This window comes from Caloenas nicobarica, chromosome 11 (genome assembly GCF_036013445.1).
Source record: "Caloenas nicobarica isolate bCalNic1 chromosome 11, bCalNic1.hap1, whole genome shotgun sequence".
Taxonomy (NCBI): Eukaryota; Metazoa; Chordata; class Aves; order Columbiformes; family Columbidae; genus Caloenas; species Caloenas nicobarica.
In genome coordinates, this window is record NC_088255.1 from 6,306,365 (window position 1) to 6,328,089 (window position 21,725).

The 21,725-nt window shown below is 46.8% G+C and overlaps 1 protein-coding gene across 1 annotated transcript; it reads left to right on the plus strand.

Annotated features, from left to right (window-relative positions):
* Nucleotides 1-1,323: 1,323 nt before the first annotated feature.
* LOC135993199 (basic proline-rich protein-like) lies at nucleotides 1,324-5,405 on the plus strand. The gene is made up of 2 exons (XM_065642866.1): nucleotides 1,324-1,447; nucleotides 3,058-5,405. Exons 1-2 carry the CDS (start codon nucleotides 1,324-1,326, stop codon nucleotides 5,403-5,405), a joined length of 2,472 nt encoding a protein of 823 aa, XP_065498938.1.
* Nucleotides 5,406-21,725: the final 16,320 nt, after the last annotated feature.

A 21,725-nucleotide genomic window follows, 5' to 3' on the forward strand; every position in this document is an offset into this window, starting at 1 on the left:
AAACAAGTGACTCCCCTAAGAGAAGCCCTATTAAGAATGCAAAATAGAACTCGTGTTGTAATACTTCAATTTTACAGACTAGCCTTTGCTAAGAACACTTAAAAAAATACAATCTCACCCATAAGATAGGAGGAGCAGAATAATAACAACAACCACCACCATATTATTATTCCATGATCACCACCAATCCACAAAGGTTGTCAGCAAAGTCCAGAAAAAGGGAGAAAAATTGAATGTGGTTACAGACAAAACACAAAATCACCACCAATCCACAAAGGTTGTCAGCAAAGTCCAGAAAAAGGGAGAAAAGTTGAATGTGGTTACAGACAAAACACAAAACGCATATGTGTCTTACATGCATCAGGTCTTACTTTTACAAAAAAATATATTCTGTATCCTTAGAACCAAAACCATTTTAAAATCAAATGAGCAATAAATAACATCTCAATGCTTCTTTCATAGGCTTTATCAATATTAAAAAAATAGAGCAGTGGAAAGAGTTATGGGTTACAGTTAGAAAAAAAATATATAAAAAAATACAATTCCACTGATGACACAGCTTTCAAAATAATAAGATATTAATATATAACTAACATAAAAATTTACTCTCATTTTCAACTTTTGCTAAACTTAGAGAACGTGAACTGCCAAATATTCCTTTCAGGAATATTTCACACTTGCTTTCAGGGCAATTTCAGCAAGCATTTGAATCAAAAGAAAAAAGAAAAACAACAACAATCAACCCCACTCCCTTACTTTATCCCCTCTTTATCCCCTGACACTTCAAGCAAATAAATAAATACATACTTCAAACAATACCCACCTCAAGTGTGAACCTATGACCCAAACACTGAAAGCCATTTCCCCAAAGCAGAAGGAAATAGGCACTAAGTCAAGTCCACTACCAGGAGCAACACTGATGCTCAAAGCTCCCAAAACAAATGCAACATACAAAATCTGCTCATCATCAAGCAAGATGAGTCAGATGGACGGCACAAAAGAAAGACAATTTAGTTCCAGAAAACATTTGTAACTTCCACAGGCTACATGGTTTTAAGTCAATGACCAGTCTACAAGATACAGAAACGCACATTTAAAAGCTCAAGAAACCAAATCCAAAGACTATTCTGCAACACTGCCATTGTCACATAGGAACAACGGATGTAACACAAGCCCTGTGTTTTTAGGTATTGAAAGCTCTCTTGCCAAAATGCCCCTTACTAAGCACCTCCCAGGTTTCAATTTCTCCTGTACTTAAAGGACTCTTCAGTGAATTTAACATGAGTCATTTCACTGTCAACGTGTTCGTGTAATTAAGTTGCCATGCGTCTGAAGCGCATCACTTGCAGGACAGTACTTAAGTCAAAACAGCGCAAAGTGACTGTATTGACGTCTGCATCACCACATGATGATCGTGTCGCGGCCAAACTTCACAAGTGGAAGCACGGTAATGATGTTAAAGTGATTTCCAACCAGTATAGTAGATTCAAAAAGTAAGCACGACAGAGACGCAAAGGTCTAGAGCTGTCATTGGTCAGCCATGAAACAACAACAAAAACCCTGTAACCAAAATACAGCATTGCAAATGTATTTTTGCAATACTCTTTAACATCTTCCCCATGAGGCAGTGAAAGGGTTCCCAGAACATAAGGATTACACCATGCAAACTATGTCAGTCATTAACATGTCATCTTACACTTAACCCACCTTTCTTTTCCACACAGCAACTGCTCAAGAGATTCGCCAGGTTTAAGACTCAGATAAGACAATTCAATACCAGCAAATTAATACTAGAGAGGAAAAAAAACTGCAAAGGAAAAACAGTACAAATAAATAACTGCTAAGATCTGCCACTGTTTCTCAGCTATCTATCTTGCACTGCTGTCTCCAGTGGATAACGTGCATGCCAGCTTTAACATAACCAGATGCATAAGTCTTGCGGTGTAACTGCCCGGCAGAGATGTACACCGAACATACGTAAAGCCATTCCCCCAACACTTCATGCTATGTCTTAGGTGTAAGTTGTAAAGAAAGGCAGAGTGAGATCTATCCGTTTTGTTGTCTGTTGTGTCCAGAAGCATCTTCCCATTTTCCCACTAACACAGGTTCTGGGAAGAACTAGATTTCATTCTCATCCTTCAATCACAGCACCAATTCACAAACCAAAAGTAAAAGAGGAAATGGCTGAACTGAAAGCAGGATGCCCACTAAATCTTTCTAGAGACAATCTTTGAGATAGACGTATGCTTTTTTACTCTTTTTAATTGTAAAATCCATGTCAGTAATACCTACTACACAGGAAACCTATGTTAACAGTCAACGATATCTTTTCATCTTAACATTGACTTACTTTGCCCAAAAAGCGGGCTATTTTGAAACAGTAATCACAGACCTTAACCAGATTGGGATTCTATGCTGCCAAGTGCTGTAGACACTACACGTTACAGCCCCTCCTCCAGTAAGAACAAGACTATTTCCCATTAACAACTTTTTCTCTTAGAAACCAGATGTTTCTGACCAGTTCACATACATCGTAAACCTTAAGTAAGTAGCAAAACAATGGTATTTCTGAATTTGCAAGATGCGCTATCATTTTCTCCTGCATGACTTTTGCACGATGCACCTTATATTCTGCCTTACGGAGATGTTCGCTATGGTAACCTCCTGGGCTACTGACAGCAGCCAGCTCCCATGAAGGAAGGAATAGCAAAGAAACAGCAAGGTAGGCCTTTTCTTTTGCTGTAAAACCTCTCCCACCAGAATTCTGCTGTCAGAGCGGCTAAAACTGTCAGACATAAAGGTTACAACGTAAAACCATTTTACAATGGCAACAAGTTTCTCCAAAGTGGATATAATTGTTCTGCTAAAGCACACATGTGACTGTGAAACGGGCATCACTGGCCTATTTCTGAATAAATAAGGGCCTTGTGGAACTGCAATAGCGAACGTAGTTAAAAATTCACGATTAACTGCCGCGTTGTTTTTCTTCTCCTTTCATTATTTCCACTGCGGAGGGGGGCGGGGGGAGCCCTGGTAACAAGTTTGCAAAACCAACAGACGGAAAACTTGCACAGTCCTTCCCATGCGGGCATTCCGCCCTCCCTCTTCCACCGGCGCTGCCCGGGCGGGCGCCCTCCCGCAGCCGCTGCCCCGGCGCCGGTTCCTCCCCCGCCCGAAGTTGGCGTCCCGGGGCATCCCCGGCACCTCGGCGGCCGCCCCGGCCGTGTCACCGGCGGCGGATTTACGACTTCAGGTGCAGAAGCGGCGGGCAGCGCAGCCCGACTCCCCGAGAGACAAAGGCTCTCGCTCGCCGGAGCGCCGCGGGGCGCGGAGACGCCGGAGGTGCGGAGCGGCGGCGGCGGGCGCGGCGCGCACACAATGCCCGGCCCCGCGGCAGCGCAGGCCCCGCAGCGCGGGCGGCGGCGCTGCGGGAGAGCCGGCGGCGCGGTCGCGGAGGCGGCGCCCGTCCCTCTCCTCCCACACCCACCCACCCATCCAGAACGGGAGGCGAAGAGCCGCCCGCTGACGGGCCACTTGACGAGGACCGACGCCAGCCGCTGCCCCGGGCGGGACGCGCGCCGCGCCGAGCGGGGCACGGCCGCGCCCGACGGGGGTGCGGAGCGGAGCGAGGTTTAAAGGTCCCCTTCCACCGCCATTTTGAGGGGGAGGGGGGCGAGCGAGAGGCGCTCGGTGGGCTCGGCCCCCCGCGGGCGTGGGCAAGGACCGCGCCGCGCCGGGGCGGAGGCGCGGCGCGCACAAAGTTCCCGCGGGGGCCGGGCGGGCGGCGGGGCCCGGGCGCGTCCCCCCGGCGGGCGCCCCCTCGGCGGGGCGCGGGGCCGGCCAGGAGGGCAACTTCGGCCCGACGCGCCGCGGGACGCCGCGGGCCCCTAGCGGGCGCGCGCAGAGTTGCGCGCGGGCAGTTGCGCGCGGCGGCTGGCCAGCCCCGCGCATCGCTCCTCGGCGCGGGCGAACGCGGCTCCCCCCGCGCTGCCGCCGCCGCCGCCTCCCCGCCGCGCTCCGCCTGCCTCTTCCCTCCTCCTCCTCCTCCCTCGCCGCCTTTTTCCCGCATCCAAACTTCGGGAGCCCGGAAAAACCCTCCGGGCCCCGCGCCCCGCCGGCAAAACGCCCCCAACAGCTGCGCCCGAGGCCGCTCCGACCGCGCGCGGGCGCCGCTGCCGCCCGCCTCACCTGCGGGGAGTTTTTCCAGCCCTGCGCCGCTGCCGGGGCTCGGGCTCCCCGGCGCTCCGCTCACTGCCTCATTCCAATATGGCACGGCCCGCCAGAGCGCATGCGCCCGCCGCCCGCCTGCCTCCCCCCCTCCCGCCCCTCCGCCCTCCCCTCCCCTCACGGCTTTTCGGGCGCTCCGGCTCCCTCCTGCCGCGGGCGCGCCGAGTCCGCCGCCGCGCCGCGCCCCCGGGCCGCTCGCCCGTCCGGCCCCGCGAGGTCCGCCACCGGCCCCGCCCCCGCCGCGCTGCCCCGGGCTCCTGCCCCCGGACACCTGCTCCCGCCGCGCCGGGGACAGCGCGGGCTCGGCCGCCGGTAACGGGACGCGCCACCGCCGCGACTCTGCCGGGGCGGGGCGGGAGTCACCGCCCTGCCCGGCCTCCTTCGCTCCGCCGCCACGGGCAGGGGCACGGCCCGGCAGGCGGCCCGTGCCTCCCGCGGGATGCGCGGTCCCGTCTCCATTTCCCCGCGCCCCGCTGAGGATTCAGCCCCCATCCCCCTCGGAGACAGGTCGGCCCCCTTGGTCTGTGTCCCCGGGGCGCGGCCTCGACCGCGACCGTCCCCGCGGGGCCGCGCAGCCAGCGGGCCGCCCCGGCGCCGCAGCTTGCGGGGAGCGGGCGGGCAGCACCGGTCCTCCCTCCCGGGGTGTAGACGGGCACCCCGCGCACTCGCCGCCGCTGCCCGCGGCGCTGCGAAGCGAAAGAAAAAGGAAGCGGGTTGTGCAACATCGCGCTCCTCCTGCCCGTGCGACGGAGACGGAGGGGTGGAAAGGGAGCCTCCCCGCCCCGATCCGCGCAGATCGAGGCGGTGGCCGGCAACGAACCCGCCGGCCGGCCGCATCGAACGGCGGCGGGGAACAGCGGGAGCTGAGCGCGGAAAGCCCTTGCGCTTCCCCCGGAGCGCATCCGCCCGCCCGCGGCGGCGGGAGCGCTGCGGCCGCGCTCCGCTCCGGTCCGCTCGCCAGCGGGAGGGACGAGCTCCCGGGTGCCCGGCCGGCTCGGCCAGCCCGCTCGCAGCGGGGCAGGAACCCGCCTTGCCGTTGTCTGAACATCTACGGCGGCGAGTATTGGTGCGTACGTGCCTCTCGCGTCGTGGTGGACACTAGTTGCTGGCAACTAGAAATAAGTGTTCAGAGGGGAAGAGCGGGCGGAATAGAGTACGCTGTAGTCATCTGTCTCTGAGGCAGAGAAGTGCCAAGAAATAAATAGACCTAACAGTGCCGGAACAGCAGGCAGGAAGAACAAATGTAACCATGAACTTGCTAATCACGCATCCAGCGGGCAAATGACATATACCGGTCTGTACGCGGTGGCATCGGGGGGACGCGCCGAACTCAAATCACCCCCGAGCGATGCAAGTGCGATACCAAACGGGATGTCCACGGCCAAAGGAGAGATTTTGCTTTCCACGCAGATAAGAAACCTCCGTTTCTCACTGCCTTAAAGAAAAAATAGCGGAGACGTTTCCTTTCGCACTCGGGAGGGAGCACAGCGCGCCCGGCGGCCCCGCACCGCCCGGGACAGCGGGGCCCACGCCCGGGCACGGAGCCGCCCCGGGGCTCGGCAGCCACCGCGCGGTTGCCCGGGAAGGGTCCCCTCGGGGCTGGAGGGCTAATTCCCCGCTATTCCGTTCGCCGTTAAGGGGAGCGAGGCCCGGCGGCGGCCCGCCCGCTGCCCTTCCCGCCGAGGGGCGCGGCGAGGCCCGGGCCATCCGCTAGAGGGGGGTCTCGCCATGCCGATCCAGCCCCGCCGCGGGCTGAGCCCCGGCGTCGGGCTGACACGGTGGAATTAACTATTCAAATTAAACTGCTTCTGCACCGCCTAATTGAGCCCCGGCAGACACCAACTGGATAATGGAGTGCAGCTCCTGGCCGCCCCGGGCCACCCCGGCCAGCCAGCCGGTCTCCACGGGTCCTCAAGAACATCTCCGTATCCCCCGCGAGTCCCCGAAGCCACCCCCTTCCCAAAGCAGCACCTCTAAGAACCCGAGGACTATTTCTGCAAAAGCCCCCAAACTACCATGTGCAACAGGAAGAAAACAGCAAAATTCAGAAGCATTGCAAAGTTCTCAAAGTGGCAAGAACAACAAACGTGCCTTTTCAAAATACTGAGACGATCCTGGAAATTAGCCCTTGGTACATACAACAGGGCAAGACAAACAGCGTAGAAAAAGAAACGTGATCCACACCAGTCTGATCTGTGAAACATCTGAAAGTTCTGTCTTGCCACTACACACTGACTGCTGTGTCCTATTACTGTCAGTCACAGAAGGGCAGCTTTTTACAAAATCTCGGACTGGGCAGCTCCATGATACACGAGCTTTGTGTCATCTGTGGTGATCTGGAGGAGGTTAAAAAAGAGGAGGTTAAAAAGGCACCACAAGGAAGCTGAATCTGCCTTCCTGGATCCTTTAGTGTGTTAGCAAACCTTCTGAAACACGGGGCTAACACACTGCAAATACACATATCATTGTATGGGAATCAAATCTCTTTTATGTCCTTTTGTGGGAATGGCAATACACCCAGCACCATTTTATTATCCAGTTTGGAGGATGACCTGGATAACTACACCGCTGTACAGGCACCCTGCCTTCAGAGAGCCTAAGTGCCTTGCTTCTATCTTCAAGGCTTTTCTAGCATCCACTCATCCACCCTTCTGACACTAGAAACTTTCTAATTTCCAGTCTAATTGTATTCACTACCAGTTTATGGCCATTTGTTCTTTACCATTATTACCCTTCAAATTAAATTTTTTCTTGCTGATATTTACCTAAAATGTCCCTATAAGTAGCAATTAGATCATAATCTCTCAATCTTTCTCCTGTGTTTTCAATCTTCTCTTTAAATAGGTTTTCCATTCTTCCAGAGTCCTCTATACCTTCTACCCTGTGTGCACTGTTCTAAACAAGGTCTTAGCAACTGCCTTGTACAATGATATTAATACCTTGCTGTCTACTGAAAATACCTCACTCGATGCATCCCAGAATACATTAGCATTTTTAAGACCACATTACAGTGGCACCATAGTTATCCTACAACCAATAACGAACCGGGATTCCTCTCCTCATAATTTCACATTTGATGAACCTCCAAGCTTACTCGCAGTTATTCTAATTAATCTTTAAGTGCATGACTTCTTGCTATTATATTCCATCCCATTTCTGGTACTCCAGGCAACAGATCATCATCAGCAGTTGTGCTAGTGCAGTTTAAGAAGATACTACTATGCCTCAAAACATGCATCTTGTCCTGTTTTTAAGATTATTTACCATCCAGCCTGCTCAGAGGTTTCCCCTCGTGCACAGCAGCTCACTTTCTGTACAACCCGTCGACACCTTTGGCCGTGCCAGGAAGGTGGGAAACACACTGTTGCTGAGCTCTGTGAAACTGCCCAGCTCAGACCACCCACAAACTTCTCAGTGTGCTCCACTTCTTCAATCAAAGCTACCGGTGGCAACATGCCAGCATCCAAGAACCACGGCGGTTCACCTGTTTCCCTACAACCTCTTACTATGTTTTGGCCCTTGGTTTTGTTTTGGTGCAGACTGTGGTAGGCCATTTGTTCTACAATATTAAACCTGAATGCTTCATGCAAAATAAGCCATATGTCTTTTAGGATCATCAGCCTCCTGGTCATTAAAAACTTATTTTTCTTGTTTACATTAAGTGATTAATGAGGGATTCTAAATTTTCTCTAAATCTTCAGTACTTGAATCAGTAAGTCACCTATACTGTTAGCATCACACCACCTTTTGCTTCTGTCATTCCCTCATAGTAAGGAAAATCTTTTTTGAAGCTAAGTTTTCAAGCTGTGTGAACAGCATTAGATAATCAGTACCCAGGCATTAAGTGTCAGCCAGTTGTTCCCTAAGCAGGATTTTCTGTGCCTTTCAGTTAAACATTCAGCTTGGCTTTGTTTTGCCGCATCAATTAGGACCACAGTCCTACAGACTGCAAGTGCCAAGAAGTCCCTCTGTCTGCACTGAACTTTTGAGTGCACAGATAGCAGGCTCAGGCCGTACATCCTTGTGCTGAGAATGGAACTGGTGTGGGTTTGCAACTCTGTGCTTGGGCTGAAATGTAACTCAGGAAGCTGAGCATTCCCCTTCAGTGAAGTGGGCATAATTCAGTTACAGGAACATCACAAGTGTCTGCAACAGCAAAACACAGAGGTGATTGGTTTAAGTTCCATATATATTAATTCAAATCAGATACAAGTAAAACTTTTTGTCCCTGCTTCTAGAGTAGAAGATTTGCTTGAGTAAAGATTGAGAGATTGGACCTAATGTAAACATATGAGTACCATATACTGGTCTTACTGGAATTATTATTCGTATCTCATGCAGGGAATCCAAGAGTGCTGCTGAAATCCTGGGGCCCCCCCTACCCCTATCTGCAGCCTAACCCCTTAATGGGGTAAAAGTCGGTGGTTTTGCAGCAAACAGAGGCATTACAAGAGCTGCAGGGCAAACCAACGTGCCCCAGGATGCCCCAAGGGGAGCTGAGCCCAAGCCGAGTTAGTGTCATTCTCTGCTCCACGCGGAGCTCAACACTAGTTTGAACTCATTAAGTATTCCCTAACTATAGGGACTTTCTGGGCAAATGTTGTTGATGTTTAGCTATTAGCCTAGAAGTGCATCTCTTATTCCAAAATATACAGTATTTTACTACAGTGCTAAAGAACAAAAATTGTCAAAGACTTTTTAACATTCAATGCTCTCCATTGTTCCCATGGGCATCAATGTACAGCTTGTACCTTGGGGATAATAATCAGAGACATACGTTTCTTTAAGTATTTGCAGTTACCATTTCTGTGGTCAACGAATCAGACAAAGTGTAATCCAGAAGATAGCCTCTGTGGGTCACCAAGTGACATCCCTGGACTTCTGCTTTGCTTCCTGTTTTCACTTTGTTTAGTCTCAAAATTATCACAGAATCACAGAATGTTAGGGATTGGAAGGGACCTCAAAAGATCATCCAGTCCAATCCCCCTGCCAGAGCAGGAACACCCAGATGAAGTTACACAGGAAGGCGTCCAGGCGGGTTTTGAATGTCTCCAGAGAAGGAGACTCTACAACCACACTGGGCAGCCTGTTCCAGTGTTCTGTCCCTCTCACTGAGAAGAAGTTTCTTCTCAAATTTAAGCGGAACCTCTTGTGGTCCAGTTTGCACCCATTACCCCTTGTCTTACCATTGGTTGTCACCGAGAAGAGCCTGGCTCCATCCTCGTGACACTCACCCTTTATATATTTATAAATATTAATGAGGTCACCCCTCAGTCTCCTCTTCTCCAAACTAAAGAGACCCAGCTCCCTCAGCCTTTCCTCACACGGGAGATGCTCCACTCCATCATCTTTGTTGCCCTGCCCTGAACTCTCTCCAGCAGTTCCCTATCATTCTTGAACTGAGGGGCCCAGAACTGGACACAATATTCCAGATGTGGTCTCACCAGGGCAGAGTAGAGGGGAAGGACAACCTCTCTCGACCTACTAACCATCCCCCTTCTAATACACCCCAGGATGCCATTGGCCTTCCTGGCCGCAAGGGCCCAGTGCTGGCTCATGGTCATCCTGCTGTCCACCAGGACCCCCAGGTCCCTTTCCCCTACACTGCTCTCTAATAGGTCATTCCTCAACTTATGCTGGGACCTGGGGTTGTTCTTACCCAGATGCAAGACTCTACATTTGCCCTTGTTATATTTCACTACATTTTTCCCCGCCCAACTCTCCAGCCTGTCCAGATCTCGCTGGATGGCAGCACAGCCTTCTGGTGTGTCCGCCACTCCTCCCAGTTTGGTGTCATCAGCAAACTTGCTGATAGTGCACTCTATTTCTTCATCCAAGTCATTGATGAATATATTGAACAATACTGATCCCAGTACTGACCCTTGAGGCACTCCACTAGATACAGGCCTCCAACGAGACTCTGCCCCATTGACCACGACTCTCTGGCTTCTTCCCTTCAGCCAGTTCGCAGTCCAAAAATTATGTCAGTTTTAAAGTTGGTGAAAGGCTCAGCTGACAGCCCTGTAAAAGACAACTTGTTCATCTCCAAAGGAACCGTAATATATACAGAAGGGGAGAGCCACGCAGGCTCCTCCCTTTGCTATTGCCGAAGGATGCTGATGGCACACAAGGTAAGTGCAACTCAGAGCATCCATCTCCTTCAGTAGCCTTGTTAAAGACGCTCCTGCTGTGAGCAGCAGGTGCCACCTGTGCTGGTAGCTTATGGTGTAGACATTGGGGAAGTTAATAGTTATTGAGGCAACACCTCCCTTTGTTTCGAGTATTTAAGACCACTCTCTTTAAACAGCTTTTCGTTGTTGGGCTGATATGCTTGATCAGGTTCAGCTGTAGGATGGAAGGAAGAAACTGCGATCCAAGTGGTTTGCTCCATACCTTCCCTTCCCTACCGGCTGGCTTTCTGGTCTTCAGACTCCAGACTTGGCACAAGAAGGCTTCAAGGCCCTTGTAGCTCCCTTATCAGTCATTCTAAGTTAGTGACAAAAAAAAAAAAAAAGAGGCTGCAGGGTGTTTATTGAAACACTCAGCTGGCAGCAGCAGAAGCAAGCGTCTGTAAACTGCTCCCTGCAGCATGGGACACCCATCTTCCAGCTTCCCTCCAGTTCAGCTTCTAGGCCTGCTCTTTCATGCTTGACTGCATTTTTGCTTCTTTCTTATTTCACCTGACTGCTGTACACCCTATTTTTATTATTTCCTATTAATATATTTTTTACCTCACTTGGGTCGTTTGTTTTATTTTACACTACGGATTAATCCCCAACATTGTAAGGAAAACGAGTTCATGGAAGAAACTTGGCTTTTACAAGCCATGATGCCATTCACTTCATAGATGTGTAATTTACCCCTGCCCTTTGTTTAGTCTATTTAGACTTAGCTCTTCAGATAGGTTTTGCTTTAATCTGTACTTGTGCACCAGCTCCCTATATATGATGTTCAGTGTTAACTGGGTTCCCCAGGTTCATACGGTAATAATTAATGGAGATAACTGGCATAAAGTAGACTCCTTCACAACTTTTCTTGAATAATGACAGAAAGTTGAACCCTTGACTCATAAGAGAAACGAGTCACTGATGAAGTGATACAAGCCTCAAGCTGAGCCTTGCGAGAGTCCAGTCTGTCAGATCTGGAATCCTGCTCCTTATTCTAAGTCCCCCTGCACGCAGGTGGAGATAAAAGCACACAATCTTTCACACAGCTTAAATGCTATTCTGAAAAGGGGCATGTATAAATATCTTCTCCCTCCAGGCTGCCAGCAGATGAGGGCACTTTGAAGCTGTATCTGGAAGTTTTATCATAATGTTGCCCCTGCTAAGAGATACTGGCGACAGAAAGCAGTGCCATACCATCCTACACCTTCCCCAGGGCAGGGTCTCATCCTTCCTCTGACTGGATGTTAGGATACTCACCAGCTTTTCATTGTTTTTTCATAGCTAAACAGTTGAAGACCTTGTACGTACGTGTAAGGCACATACACACAGGTCGCAACAGAAAAGGGAAAAAGGTCTCAGGCTAAAGCCTGGGAGAGCTGGGGGAAGAAACTGTAACCTTGCAGTTTTCCCAGGTTGCTTACAGGCACACATGGTTGATGCTCTTTCCCAAGTTCACAATGTGTACTCAATAGGAAAGTATTGCTAACTCCACAGATCTGTAATACCTGACAAAATACAAGAAGATACAGTAAGCCCTGTTCCTCCACTCTAATTCCTTACAGTCCAGGTTGTTTGTTTGTTCATGTTTGGCTGGTTGGGGTTTTGTTTGTTTTCATGTGTGTGGTTTTGTTTTGGTTTTGGTTTGTTTGGTTGGTTGGTTTTGGTGGGGGGTTGTTGTGGTTGTTGTTTTAATGAATCTCCAGAATGTTACTAGGACTCTTTCTGCCTCTGGAAGCTCTCTGAGATGGCACAAGTGAAACACTTCATCACATAAAAACCAGTGAAGCAGTCCCAAAGAGATCCTAGCAGTGACCTAACAAAAAGCCATCGCCCGGCTCGGAAGGCAAAGCTGGACTGGGAGCTCTTCCTTTAGTACTGCAGTACTGTGCTAGCACAGGTTGTTCTAAACCCCGAGCCCATGTAGTGTTTTCAGCACATTACAGAACAAATAGAAGTTGTTTCCTTCATACATTTGCATGCTGACACGCAGTAGGAATTGTTTCTGGTCAAAGGCAAAATGTTCTTCAGCAATTTGAGCTCATGCTTTTGAAGCTGTGCAGTAAGAAGATGGTCACATCACCCAAGTACTGCACAAGTATCACCTGTGTTTGACAGCTAGGGGAGTGTTGCTCGTTATCTAATGAATGTGTGAACTGCTACAAAATGTTTCCTGATGGCAGTAAGAGAGAGAAAGATGCTCTTGGTTACAGCACGCACTCTGTGTGCAGAGCAGGGCTGGTGGCTGTGCTGTAGAGTGAGCTGATCTGGAGCATTTAAAACTGCACAAGAATAGCCATTGGTATCAAGAAGATTTATTCTGCCCCTCCAGCAGCCATCCACCAAGTGTGGTTAAGGCTGCGCTGCGCTCACGTTAGAAGAAAGCTGCTCACATGAAATTAGAGTTCACTAGTTAATGAAGAAAATATTAAATACTTTTTTTTTTTTGCTGTAAGAATAGCATTTTATAGAAAAGATTTGTTTCATTTCACCATAAGGTCAGGCTTCCTGGGGTGACTGGACAGATTTGAATTCCAATATTACAATCAGATTGCACTCCTCATTAACTCCTTGAGTTTGCTGTCTCGATTCTCAATTATAGACTGATTAAACAGGGTCAGATCTCACTGAGTGATGTTCACTTTGGACTTCTGCATGGTTTATGATTCCTCTAGTTTCTGTGAGATGTTCAGTCAACAAGTGAAGTTAGCACAACAGGCAAACAAAGGGGAAGGATCACATTCTAGTATATGTGTCGGTGTTTACGTTTCTTTTTCCATGGCATCAAGACAATGAGAACATTCCAGAAGAGAAGAAGGAACTTCCTAACTATCACCTCACAGTACAATTTTTGTAGTAGGCTCCTGTATGAATATAGGAGAGGACTGAAACACGATTTTTGCTTGTGGCAGGCAGCATGCGTGAACATTCACACACCACTGGCTTCTTCATGTCCCCCGTGGCTCTGACACTTGTGCAGTGTGAGCCATGGCTGTGTGCACACTGCCGTCACAGAACCAATGCTGACTTCAAGGCAGACAAGATCCAGGCCAAATAAACTCAGAAGTAAAAAATGAAATAGAGGGAAAGCAAGCACGGTCACAAAACAGTGAAAGGTTGCAGATATAAATACTCTATATAGAAGATACTATAAGAACTAGAATATTCATCTCTATAAAAAGCAAAGCCCCTCTATTTATATATTAACTTTGCTGTTTTATGGTTCACCTCTTAACATTTCTATCCACTTTCCAGCTTCTCATAGAATTCAACTTAACATCTGTACAAGACAGTCACCATCACCACCTAATTCTGAAGTACCCTCGACTTCAGTAGGGCAAACCCTACCTAAGACTGACTTCCAAATACTGCCTGTATTGTCAGTATTTTGCTGTATTTGACTATGATCTTGCCAATACTGATCAGCAAGTATTGGAAGGAAGAGATACAGGGAATGTTTGAGGGTTTTTAAGAGATACAGATAGAAAAGGGAGGCAGACAACATGCTTTTTAATGATAAAGTTTAGATACCACAATGAGATTGTGCAAAAACGATATTGGAATTTACCTAAGAACAAATACCCAATGTATTTGTTTCAGTTTATGGGCAAAGTGATTTCTCCCCCCAGATTACAAATGTTTATGTAGTTTGGAAAATCCTGATCAGTCCAAGCACAGAAAACAAAATTAGGAAGACAGATTATAAACAGCAATAAAGCAGCCCATCTCATTTCATTATGCAAGCCAAATGAAACACAGAAATTAAACTAAGAGCGGGAAAACAACTAAGACTTAGAACTGTGTTGGGAATACTCCAAAGGCTCATTAACAGATGAAAAAGTATGATTATCTTATTAAGAGTGCTGCCACCCATACAGAAGCTCTGATCAAAACAATAATTAAACCACCAATAACAATCTCCCTGCATCATTAAATACTTTTGTACAAATAAATTAACACTGCCAGTCAGAAACATCAAATAGAGATAATTTACCTCAACCAGCTAATAAGTCCAAATATTCAGAGAACCTCCCACATTCTTACCTGGGAATGTGCTATCATCCTTCTTCCAAAAAAAAGCTTTTAAATAAATGATCTTGACAGCATCCCTATACATTTCTGTAGTTACACAACCACTGATAAATCAATGACCCATGTGGCTTGAGATAACAACCTGTCCCTTTGCCAGTGGTGAAAACTGATTCTCTTCCAACTCACACATGCAGCTGGGCAGGAATATTTATTTCTGAGCAAAGTAAATGGACACTCAGGTGCAATTGTTGATACGCAGAATCTGGCAACAAATCAGTATTGACTTTAAATAACCAATTTATGCCATTACTTTTGAATACCTATGAATCTTGTTAAAATCCCATAGCATGCCATCCTGAAAGTGGCAAAGCCTGCTTAATTTCTTTTGGTTTGTGGGTTTATTGAATTTGAGGCTTTAAGAACCCTGTTATTGGTGAGCGTCAGCTTCTAGCTTTTCTCTTTTATTGGCTTCTTTTGAAATATCTCATGAGCTCTTATATCTTCACTTCAATTTGATTTTTCTCCTGTGTCTGAGAAGGGTACAGGTCTGAAGTTGGCTTGTGTGTATTACTGCCTTGTCTCTACAGAGCCAACCAGTACCAATATTATTTGGGGGTTTCAGAGGCACAGATTAAAGCAGATATACCGAGCTGTTATTTATGTTCCTTTTAGCAATCTAAAGAAGCATATTAGAAAATTTGCCAGATCATGCAAAACTGCATTCTTGAGCTACATAAATAGCAGTGCCCATGTATGTATCATCTTGTAGCCTCATTATCAAACATCTAAGATCAGGGTTAAGCAAAATGCTCAGATTCCTGAGGTGAGAATCAAAACTTAGACAGAGAAATAAGATGCAGAAGCCAGGAGTTGAAATTCCTGTAAAGCAAAACCGAAACTTTCCAGATGCATCTCTGAGAATGAGTCGGGGCTGAGATACATCAGCAAAGCAGCGCTCGTAGGGAACGTCATTCACTGCACCGTCATGCTGCACCTGTCCAGGGGAAAGCAGAGCAATACAGTCTCAAAGGTGCTTTACGCTGGAAGTATCTACTTGTAGAAAGCTCAAAAGAGTGTAAAATTACTAATATGAAGCAGATTAGAACTCCAGAGCCTTATGTTAATATGGGGGCTTAATATGCCTTTTTAGGAGCACCTCACAAGACAAGTTCAGCCTGTTCATGGAACTGAGGAGACAGGAAAACCCATTGGAAGAATTGCGGAGAAAGGAAACCTTGTTTTCTAGTGTGCCAGGCTCTACACCTTCTTTGACTAGCTACTGTTTTAGCCTTGGTTTGTGAATATATTAAGCAACTGAACAGGTTTAAATGTTTATTAATTTTCTCCCTTAATTGATCAGAAAGTTGTACAACACACCTAACTGTATTGCTGTAGGGAAAAATATAGGCTGTGTCCCACAACAGATGCGGTGATCAGCACAGGCATGAGCGTCTGCATTGTATCTTGTTTCTTTAAGATATGCCACATAATTTTTGGAGCACTTGTAATGTGCATAATACAATGAGAATCAGACCTCATGCTTCCTGGTGTAACACAGCTGTTGCTGCACTGTCAGAACCGTTCACTATTTTGGGGCTTATTTTGTCTTCTTGTGTGTCATCCATTAGGAACTGTCTCTGGAGAGAGGACAGTAAACCAGGAGGACCAGTCTGATCCATTTTAACAAACCCAATATTCCTAAATCATGCTCTTTAGTTTCTCAAATTAACTTACCTCATGGTTTCCCCTTTGTGCCTAGAAAGATTTATTGTTTTTATTCAACCTGAAAATCTGCTGGCATTAGATATATTAAGATACCCACAGGTGGTTCTTTTGTCATCCTATCACTGCAGTGGGAAGATAGCAAAATAAATCAATAAAAACAATGTCTTGGTTGATGCTTGGGGAAAACAATCTGTGGTTGAATATATAGCTCGACAACAGACTGCCCCGTGTGCAGACAGCACTGGGCACCATGGCTGCCACGCACTGGAGAGCTCAAATAAGGATTCTGAGTTTTACAGTTTTACTTAGCTTTTCCCCATCGTTCAGGTTTCTATATAATTCCGTGTCCTTTTTAAAATAACAGTTTCTTTCTTCCTTTTTTTTTTCTTTTCAGATATATGCTAGAGTGAGGGTTATTTTTTGCACAAGGTCATGTTTTCTGTCTTTGACTTGAACACACCGTTTTCAGTAAGAGCCTAATATAAAGCCTACTTTCAGTTGCCACCATCCAATGTTTGTTTTCAAAGACTATATGCAAATCATGCCAGTGCTGCCTTCTGCACTTCCTCCATTTTATTTTCTATTGCAACTGAATGTGAAGAGCTGCAGCTTATTTAGAAGATCATGGTTGTTGCAGCAGCAAACCAAAGCTATTTCCAAAAGTGAAATTTCTTAGAATCAGTGTATTTTCTTCTGCTTATAACAGAAACTAGTATAAGCATTCCGAGTCTGTCATTATCCTCCCAGGTCTGAGAAGATGTGAGGAGAAGCAGAGTGGGTATGGAAAGAAAAACAGTTGATTAGTAAATCCATTTATTTATGCTCTATTAAGGAAGCAGAGTGGAGACTGCTGGAGTGCCGTGAAACATAGGAGAAATGAGTGGCAATTTCCCCTCTAGCTGCATTCCCCAGACTATTTTTCCCCAGGAACACAGTGGACATTAGCAGGCACAGTCAGCCAGCTCCCGCAGAGAACGGCTGCCAGTTGATTTTGGTGCCCTCAGAACCGCGCAGCTCGAGGGCTCTGCTTGTGTCGGGGGCAGCATTCCCCACCCCGTCTGAAACCCACGCAACATGCCTTACACAGGCATATGTCTGTATTGCCTTGGATTACGTGTATCTTCTGGACTTCAGACTAACTGCCAGAGGAACGTGACTTAGAACTTGAGCTAACACGAGAAGGAATGAAGCAATGTCTGTCAGGATCTAGCTGTCTGTGCCCTCAGAAGAAGGGTGCTTTGTCCTACTCTTGTCAAGCCAACACTGATTTCATACTTGAAGCCGCTGATAACTCAAAACTGATAAAGCCATAACTGAAACCATTTAATAATTGAAGCCATTGAAGCATCTCTACTGGGAAGCACAGCCTTGGCTTCCCGGTACCCTGTTAAAGGAAGAGTGGCACTGTGTGTACTGCAGATCTGGTTGATAAATTTCTGTTTTTATCTTGAATACATCGCCCAAGAGCATATCCAAAAACCTAAACACATAAGGAACAAACAAAGGCTGTTTCCTACCGGCTGCTATGCCTAGTCTATGGAATATTTTTCACCTTGTCAATCAAATATAGGAGCTATTCAATGGAGGTAGCTACACAATAGAAAAGGGCATCCTGTTTTCCAGGGTTCTCAGGTTTAAATTCCCCTTACTGCAGAGCCAGGTGCCCCTTCATGTTCCTCTTACAGAAGTGAAGCTCTGCATCTCACTGTCAAGGAGAGCACTTGTTAATTTTTTCCAAAAAAAACCCCCAAGCCTAGAGTGAATAAACAATTAGCTAAATAGCTAAAACATGCATAAGGTGCCCTACACAATTTTCAATGCTATCAGCTGCAGCACAAGGTGCTTGTGTAGCAAGAACAGTAATGCCAGATTTTAGGTATGAACCCACTTGTTTTCACTGCATTTCCAATGTGGTTGTTTTAATTCTGTCACAAGTGTGCAGAGACCTTGCTGAGGCACTAAAAGCCTCCCTACACCCTGGCATATCTGAGATCCCTCCAGGAGCAGAGAATTCGTGCTTTGTTTGCACCCGATGTGAATGGGCAGGAAGCCTTACGGTGGGACCAGAAGCCAAGACTCGGTCACCTTATTTATGGGAAACAGAGTCCGTGTAATTATGCAATTACTATCGTGAAGCAAGAAAAATACTTTCTTTTTAAACATTCACAATTTGCTGCAGCACAAAAAAAGTGTGACCGTTTGATTACCAAAATTGCTGATTTAAGAGTTTCCTTTGCTCTTTTATGTTCCCTGTTTAGTTCCATTTTCATGCTTTTTCATTCAAAAACTGGACAGCAGAGGGTGCCAAACCCCCAAGAGGGAGAGCACCCAGGCCCTCGTGCATCACCTGAGTTCCACCCGTTGATCGCTCCACTCCAGCACAGTGGTCAGGCCACAGAGACACTTCAGAGCAGCATGTTCCATCTGCGCTGATAGCTGTACTGGAGTGTATTATCTCATTTGTTTGTGTCAGCACTTCCATTACAGTTTATAACCTCTTACTTTGTGGATCAATCTAGGCTATTGCAAGCCAAGTTATTTTCTCTCTGATGTGCAATTGGCACTCAATGTTATCTCAGGAATCTGAAGCCATGTTTCGTTATCAGGATGTTGCAGAGACGACTCACTAAATTAAAAGCAAGCACTTGATCATACAGAGCCGAGCGCAAACCCTCCCCCACCTTTAACATGTGGTACAGATGTGATATAGCCATTGATGAGCTACATCTATTTAACTTAACATCATTTGTATGCAGCTTTTTACTTTGGACAAAGAAACATGAGATTAAAACAGCAACAGTTCTGAAATCCCATTTTCATCCTACAGTGAATTATGAAATGAAGCGGTATTATATTAGCAGGCATTTCTTCCTGTTCTAATAAAAAGAGACACATTCTACATTTTCTGCAAACGCTACTCATGGGAATGAGATGGAAATTGGTCCTTGAGTAGTAACTAGTTACAACAGCTTCTAAAACAGCCTACAAATTATTCTGATTGTATTTATGAGCCAAATCCTGAAGCCTCTATTGTATTCAGATTCTTGTTTTTTGATGGATCAAAAATGGTTGCGCTTGGTCCAAAGACCATTTTTATCTCCTCTGTTTCTTGCCAGTTCCTGTCCTGAGGATGAGCATTGTCAGATGGCCAATTTTACTGTTCACGTACCTGATACACGTAATCACTGGCCCATTATTTCTGCACAGGAATGGGATCCATCATTCCTAATTGAAAGTTTTGCAGATAACAATTGATAATTTGTAAACAGTTACTCACTTTGAATGAGTTATGTAGGCTCTGTTTACCTAATCTAGCTATTTGTCAGTTTTATCAGTCACTTATCAACAGAAGCAGAAAGCCGGCCACATATTACCCATTCATCATCCCTTCCTGTCTCTGGAACACGCACAATATATATTGCACATGCCACGGCACTGCTGAAATAGCTCATAATATAGCTGCCAGCACAACTAAGGATAACAGTTACTGTCTCAATTCCAAAAACTTGTAGAGCACTTCATAGCAGTGACAACATTTTCATCCAGTCCCAACACTTAGGCCTAATAAACGAAGTTACCACTAATACGTCGCTGTTGCTGGCGGTTAGGACAGGAGTTGGTGCGATGGGTGTCGGGCTGGACTGGGAACACCCCCCATCCCTGGGCAATAAGGGGGGAGGACATTTTCCAAATGGGGAAAAGAGCAGGAAGGAAGATGCAGCTAGCGATGCCCTGCCTTTGTGTAGTACCCCATGATGCTGGACTCAATTTGTGTAGAAAGGAATCATTCCAAAGGCACGTTGTCAGAAAAACGACCTGTGATTGCTCGCTGCACAGGCAGCGTGATGCCCTCGGCCCGTAGCCAGCAGCACGCAGGGCTGTACTCCCCTCCGGGGAGCAAAACTTGGTAACTTCTACATCTCGGTTAAATTAAGAAAGCTGAAACAGCAGCACCATCTCACCTTTCCAGGCCTCGCCGATCCCGATGGTGTCCCAAGCTGAAGGCTGAAGTTTGCCACAGCTCCGTGGCCTCGGTGCAGCCTCTCTCTCCCTGCAGACGTCTTCTTGGGTGCCCGGCAGCCCCTCACAGGGCTTGGTTACCCCTGCGGCTCTGCTGAGACGGGGGGCTGGCACGGAGGAGCCGCAGCCTGTCCCACCCCGCCAGCGGAACCGAGGAGAAGGTTCTGGAAAGGGACAGGCTCTGCTTCCAGCAGCTCCTCACCGGCACCTCAGGCCTCCGTGGCCAAGATGGCCGCCTCCTGTGTCCTCACCCGCCAGCCGTGCCAATGCCCACACACACGCGTTTTTCCTCATACGGGTTTTACTGTGTGGACAGGCGTCCCTTGTCCCCTCTTCTCTACCTCATACTTAACCCTGTGCATTTCTTTTCACCTGTCAAATGTCCCCCCCTGCCCCCGCCTTGTCCCCACTGCTGGCAGGGGCTTCATCCAGCCCAGAAACTCAGCACAGGTGCTTCTGTCACGGTTTCAATCAAAACAAAATTATTGCGTGCCTTAACAAGAAAGGCTGATTGGAAAAAAAAGGTTAGAAAATCACCAACTCTGCCCTTATCCAGCAGTAAATAGTTCACTGCTAAAAAAAAAAAAAAAAAAAAAAAAGACACACCGCCAGTCTTATGCAAAACAAAGGCATTTGGCTCAGTAGACAAACTTTAGTAAAACACCAGAAAAGAAGTATCATCACTCTGTAACCTTTTAAGTAAAATCTGGCAGGAAGATGAAGACTTAAAAGAGCTTTAAAAAAAATAAGCCCATTTTACTGGCTCTTTACAGGGAAGGTGGAAAGCTCTTGTAAGGATTTCAGATGGACTATGGCATGAAAACATTTTTGCTTGAAAAAAAGAAAAACAACATGGAAACACATTTTTAAAAGTTGTTATTTTGTAGTTCCCACAAATTTGCTATTACCTACCAGTTACATATTTGCTGCTGCTTATTCCTCCACCCCACAAGATGTTCCTTTGTTTCTTTCTTTAACATGCGGAGGATAGTTGTGTGGATTACTACTGTGAGCAAAAATTTTCTTTCCAAGAGAAAACTTGTGCTATTTTTTAATCCAAGAATCCGAATGCCCCTTGTGAGCTGGAAAAATAAAAGGCCACAAATAATTCAATAGTGTCTTCAGATTTAGGCAAGTCACTCAAAAATGAGCTAGCAATAGTGCAGAAGCTGACAAGCTGGATTGGCTCCACTGGTCTTTCACTCGTAGCCCCACAGTGAATTAGGAAAGTGGCGTCTTGTAAATCCCCCTTGGGTATGTGGCTCCCAGGAACCCTACCTTGAGTAGGCAGAACCTCCCAAAACTGATGCTTTTCAGGACACCACCAAAGGGAACATGGAACAAAGTTAAAAATCACAGTTAATGTAGCCATGCAGTTACTGATCCTTAGCTCAGCTCAGACACTAGTAAATTCTGCAGTGTAGAAGAGCCCTTTGGAGAGCTTAATACATTAAGAGAATCCATTACTTTTTGCTGATTTATTTTACAATGGCTCATTTACATGCACTAAGAAACGGTATTTTTACACTAGCAGAAAGGCACAGATTGCCTTTTTGC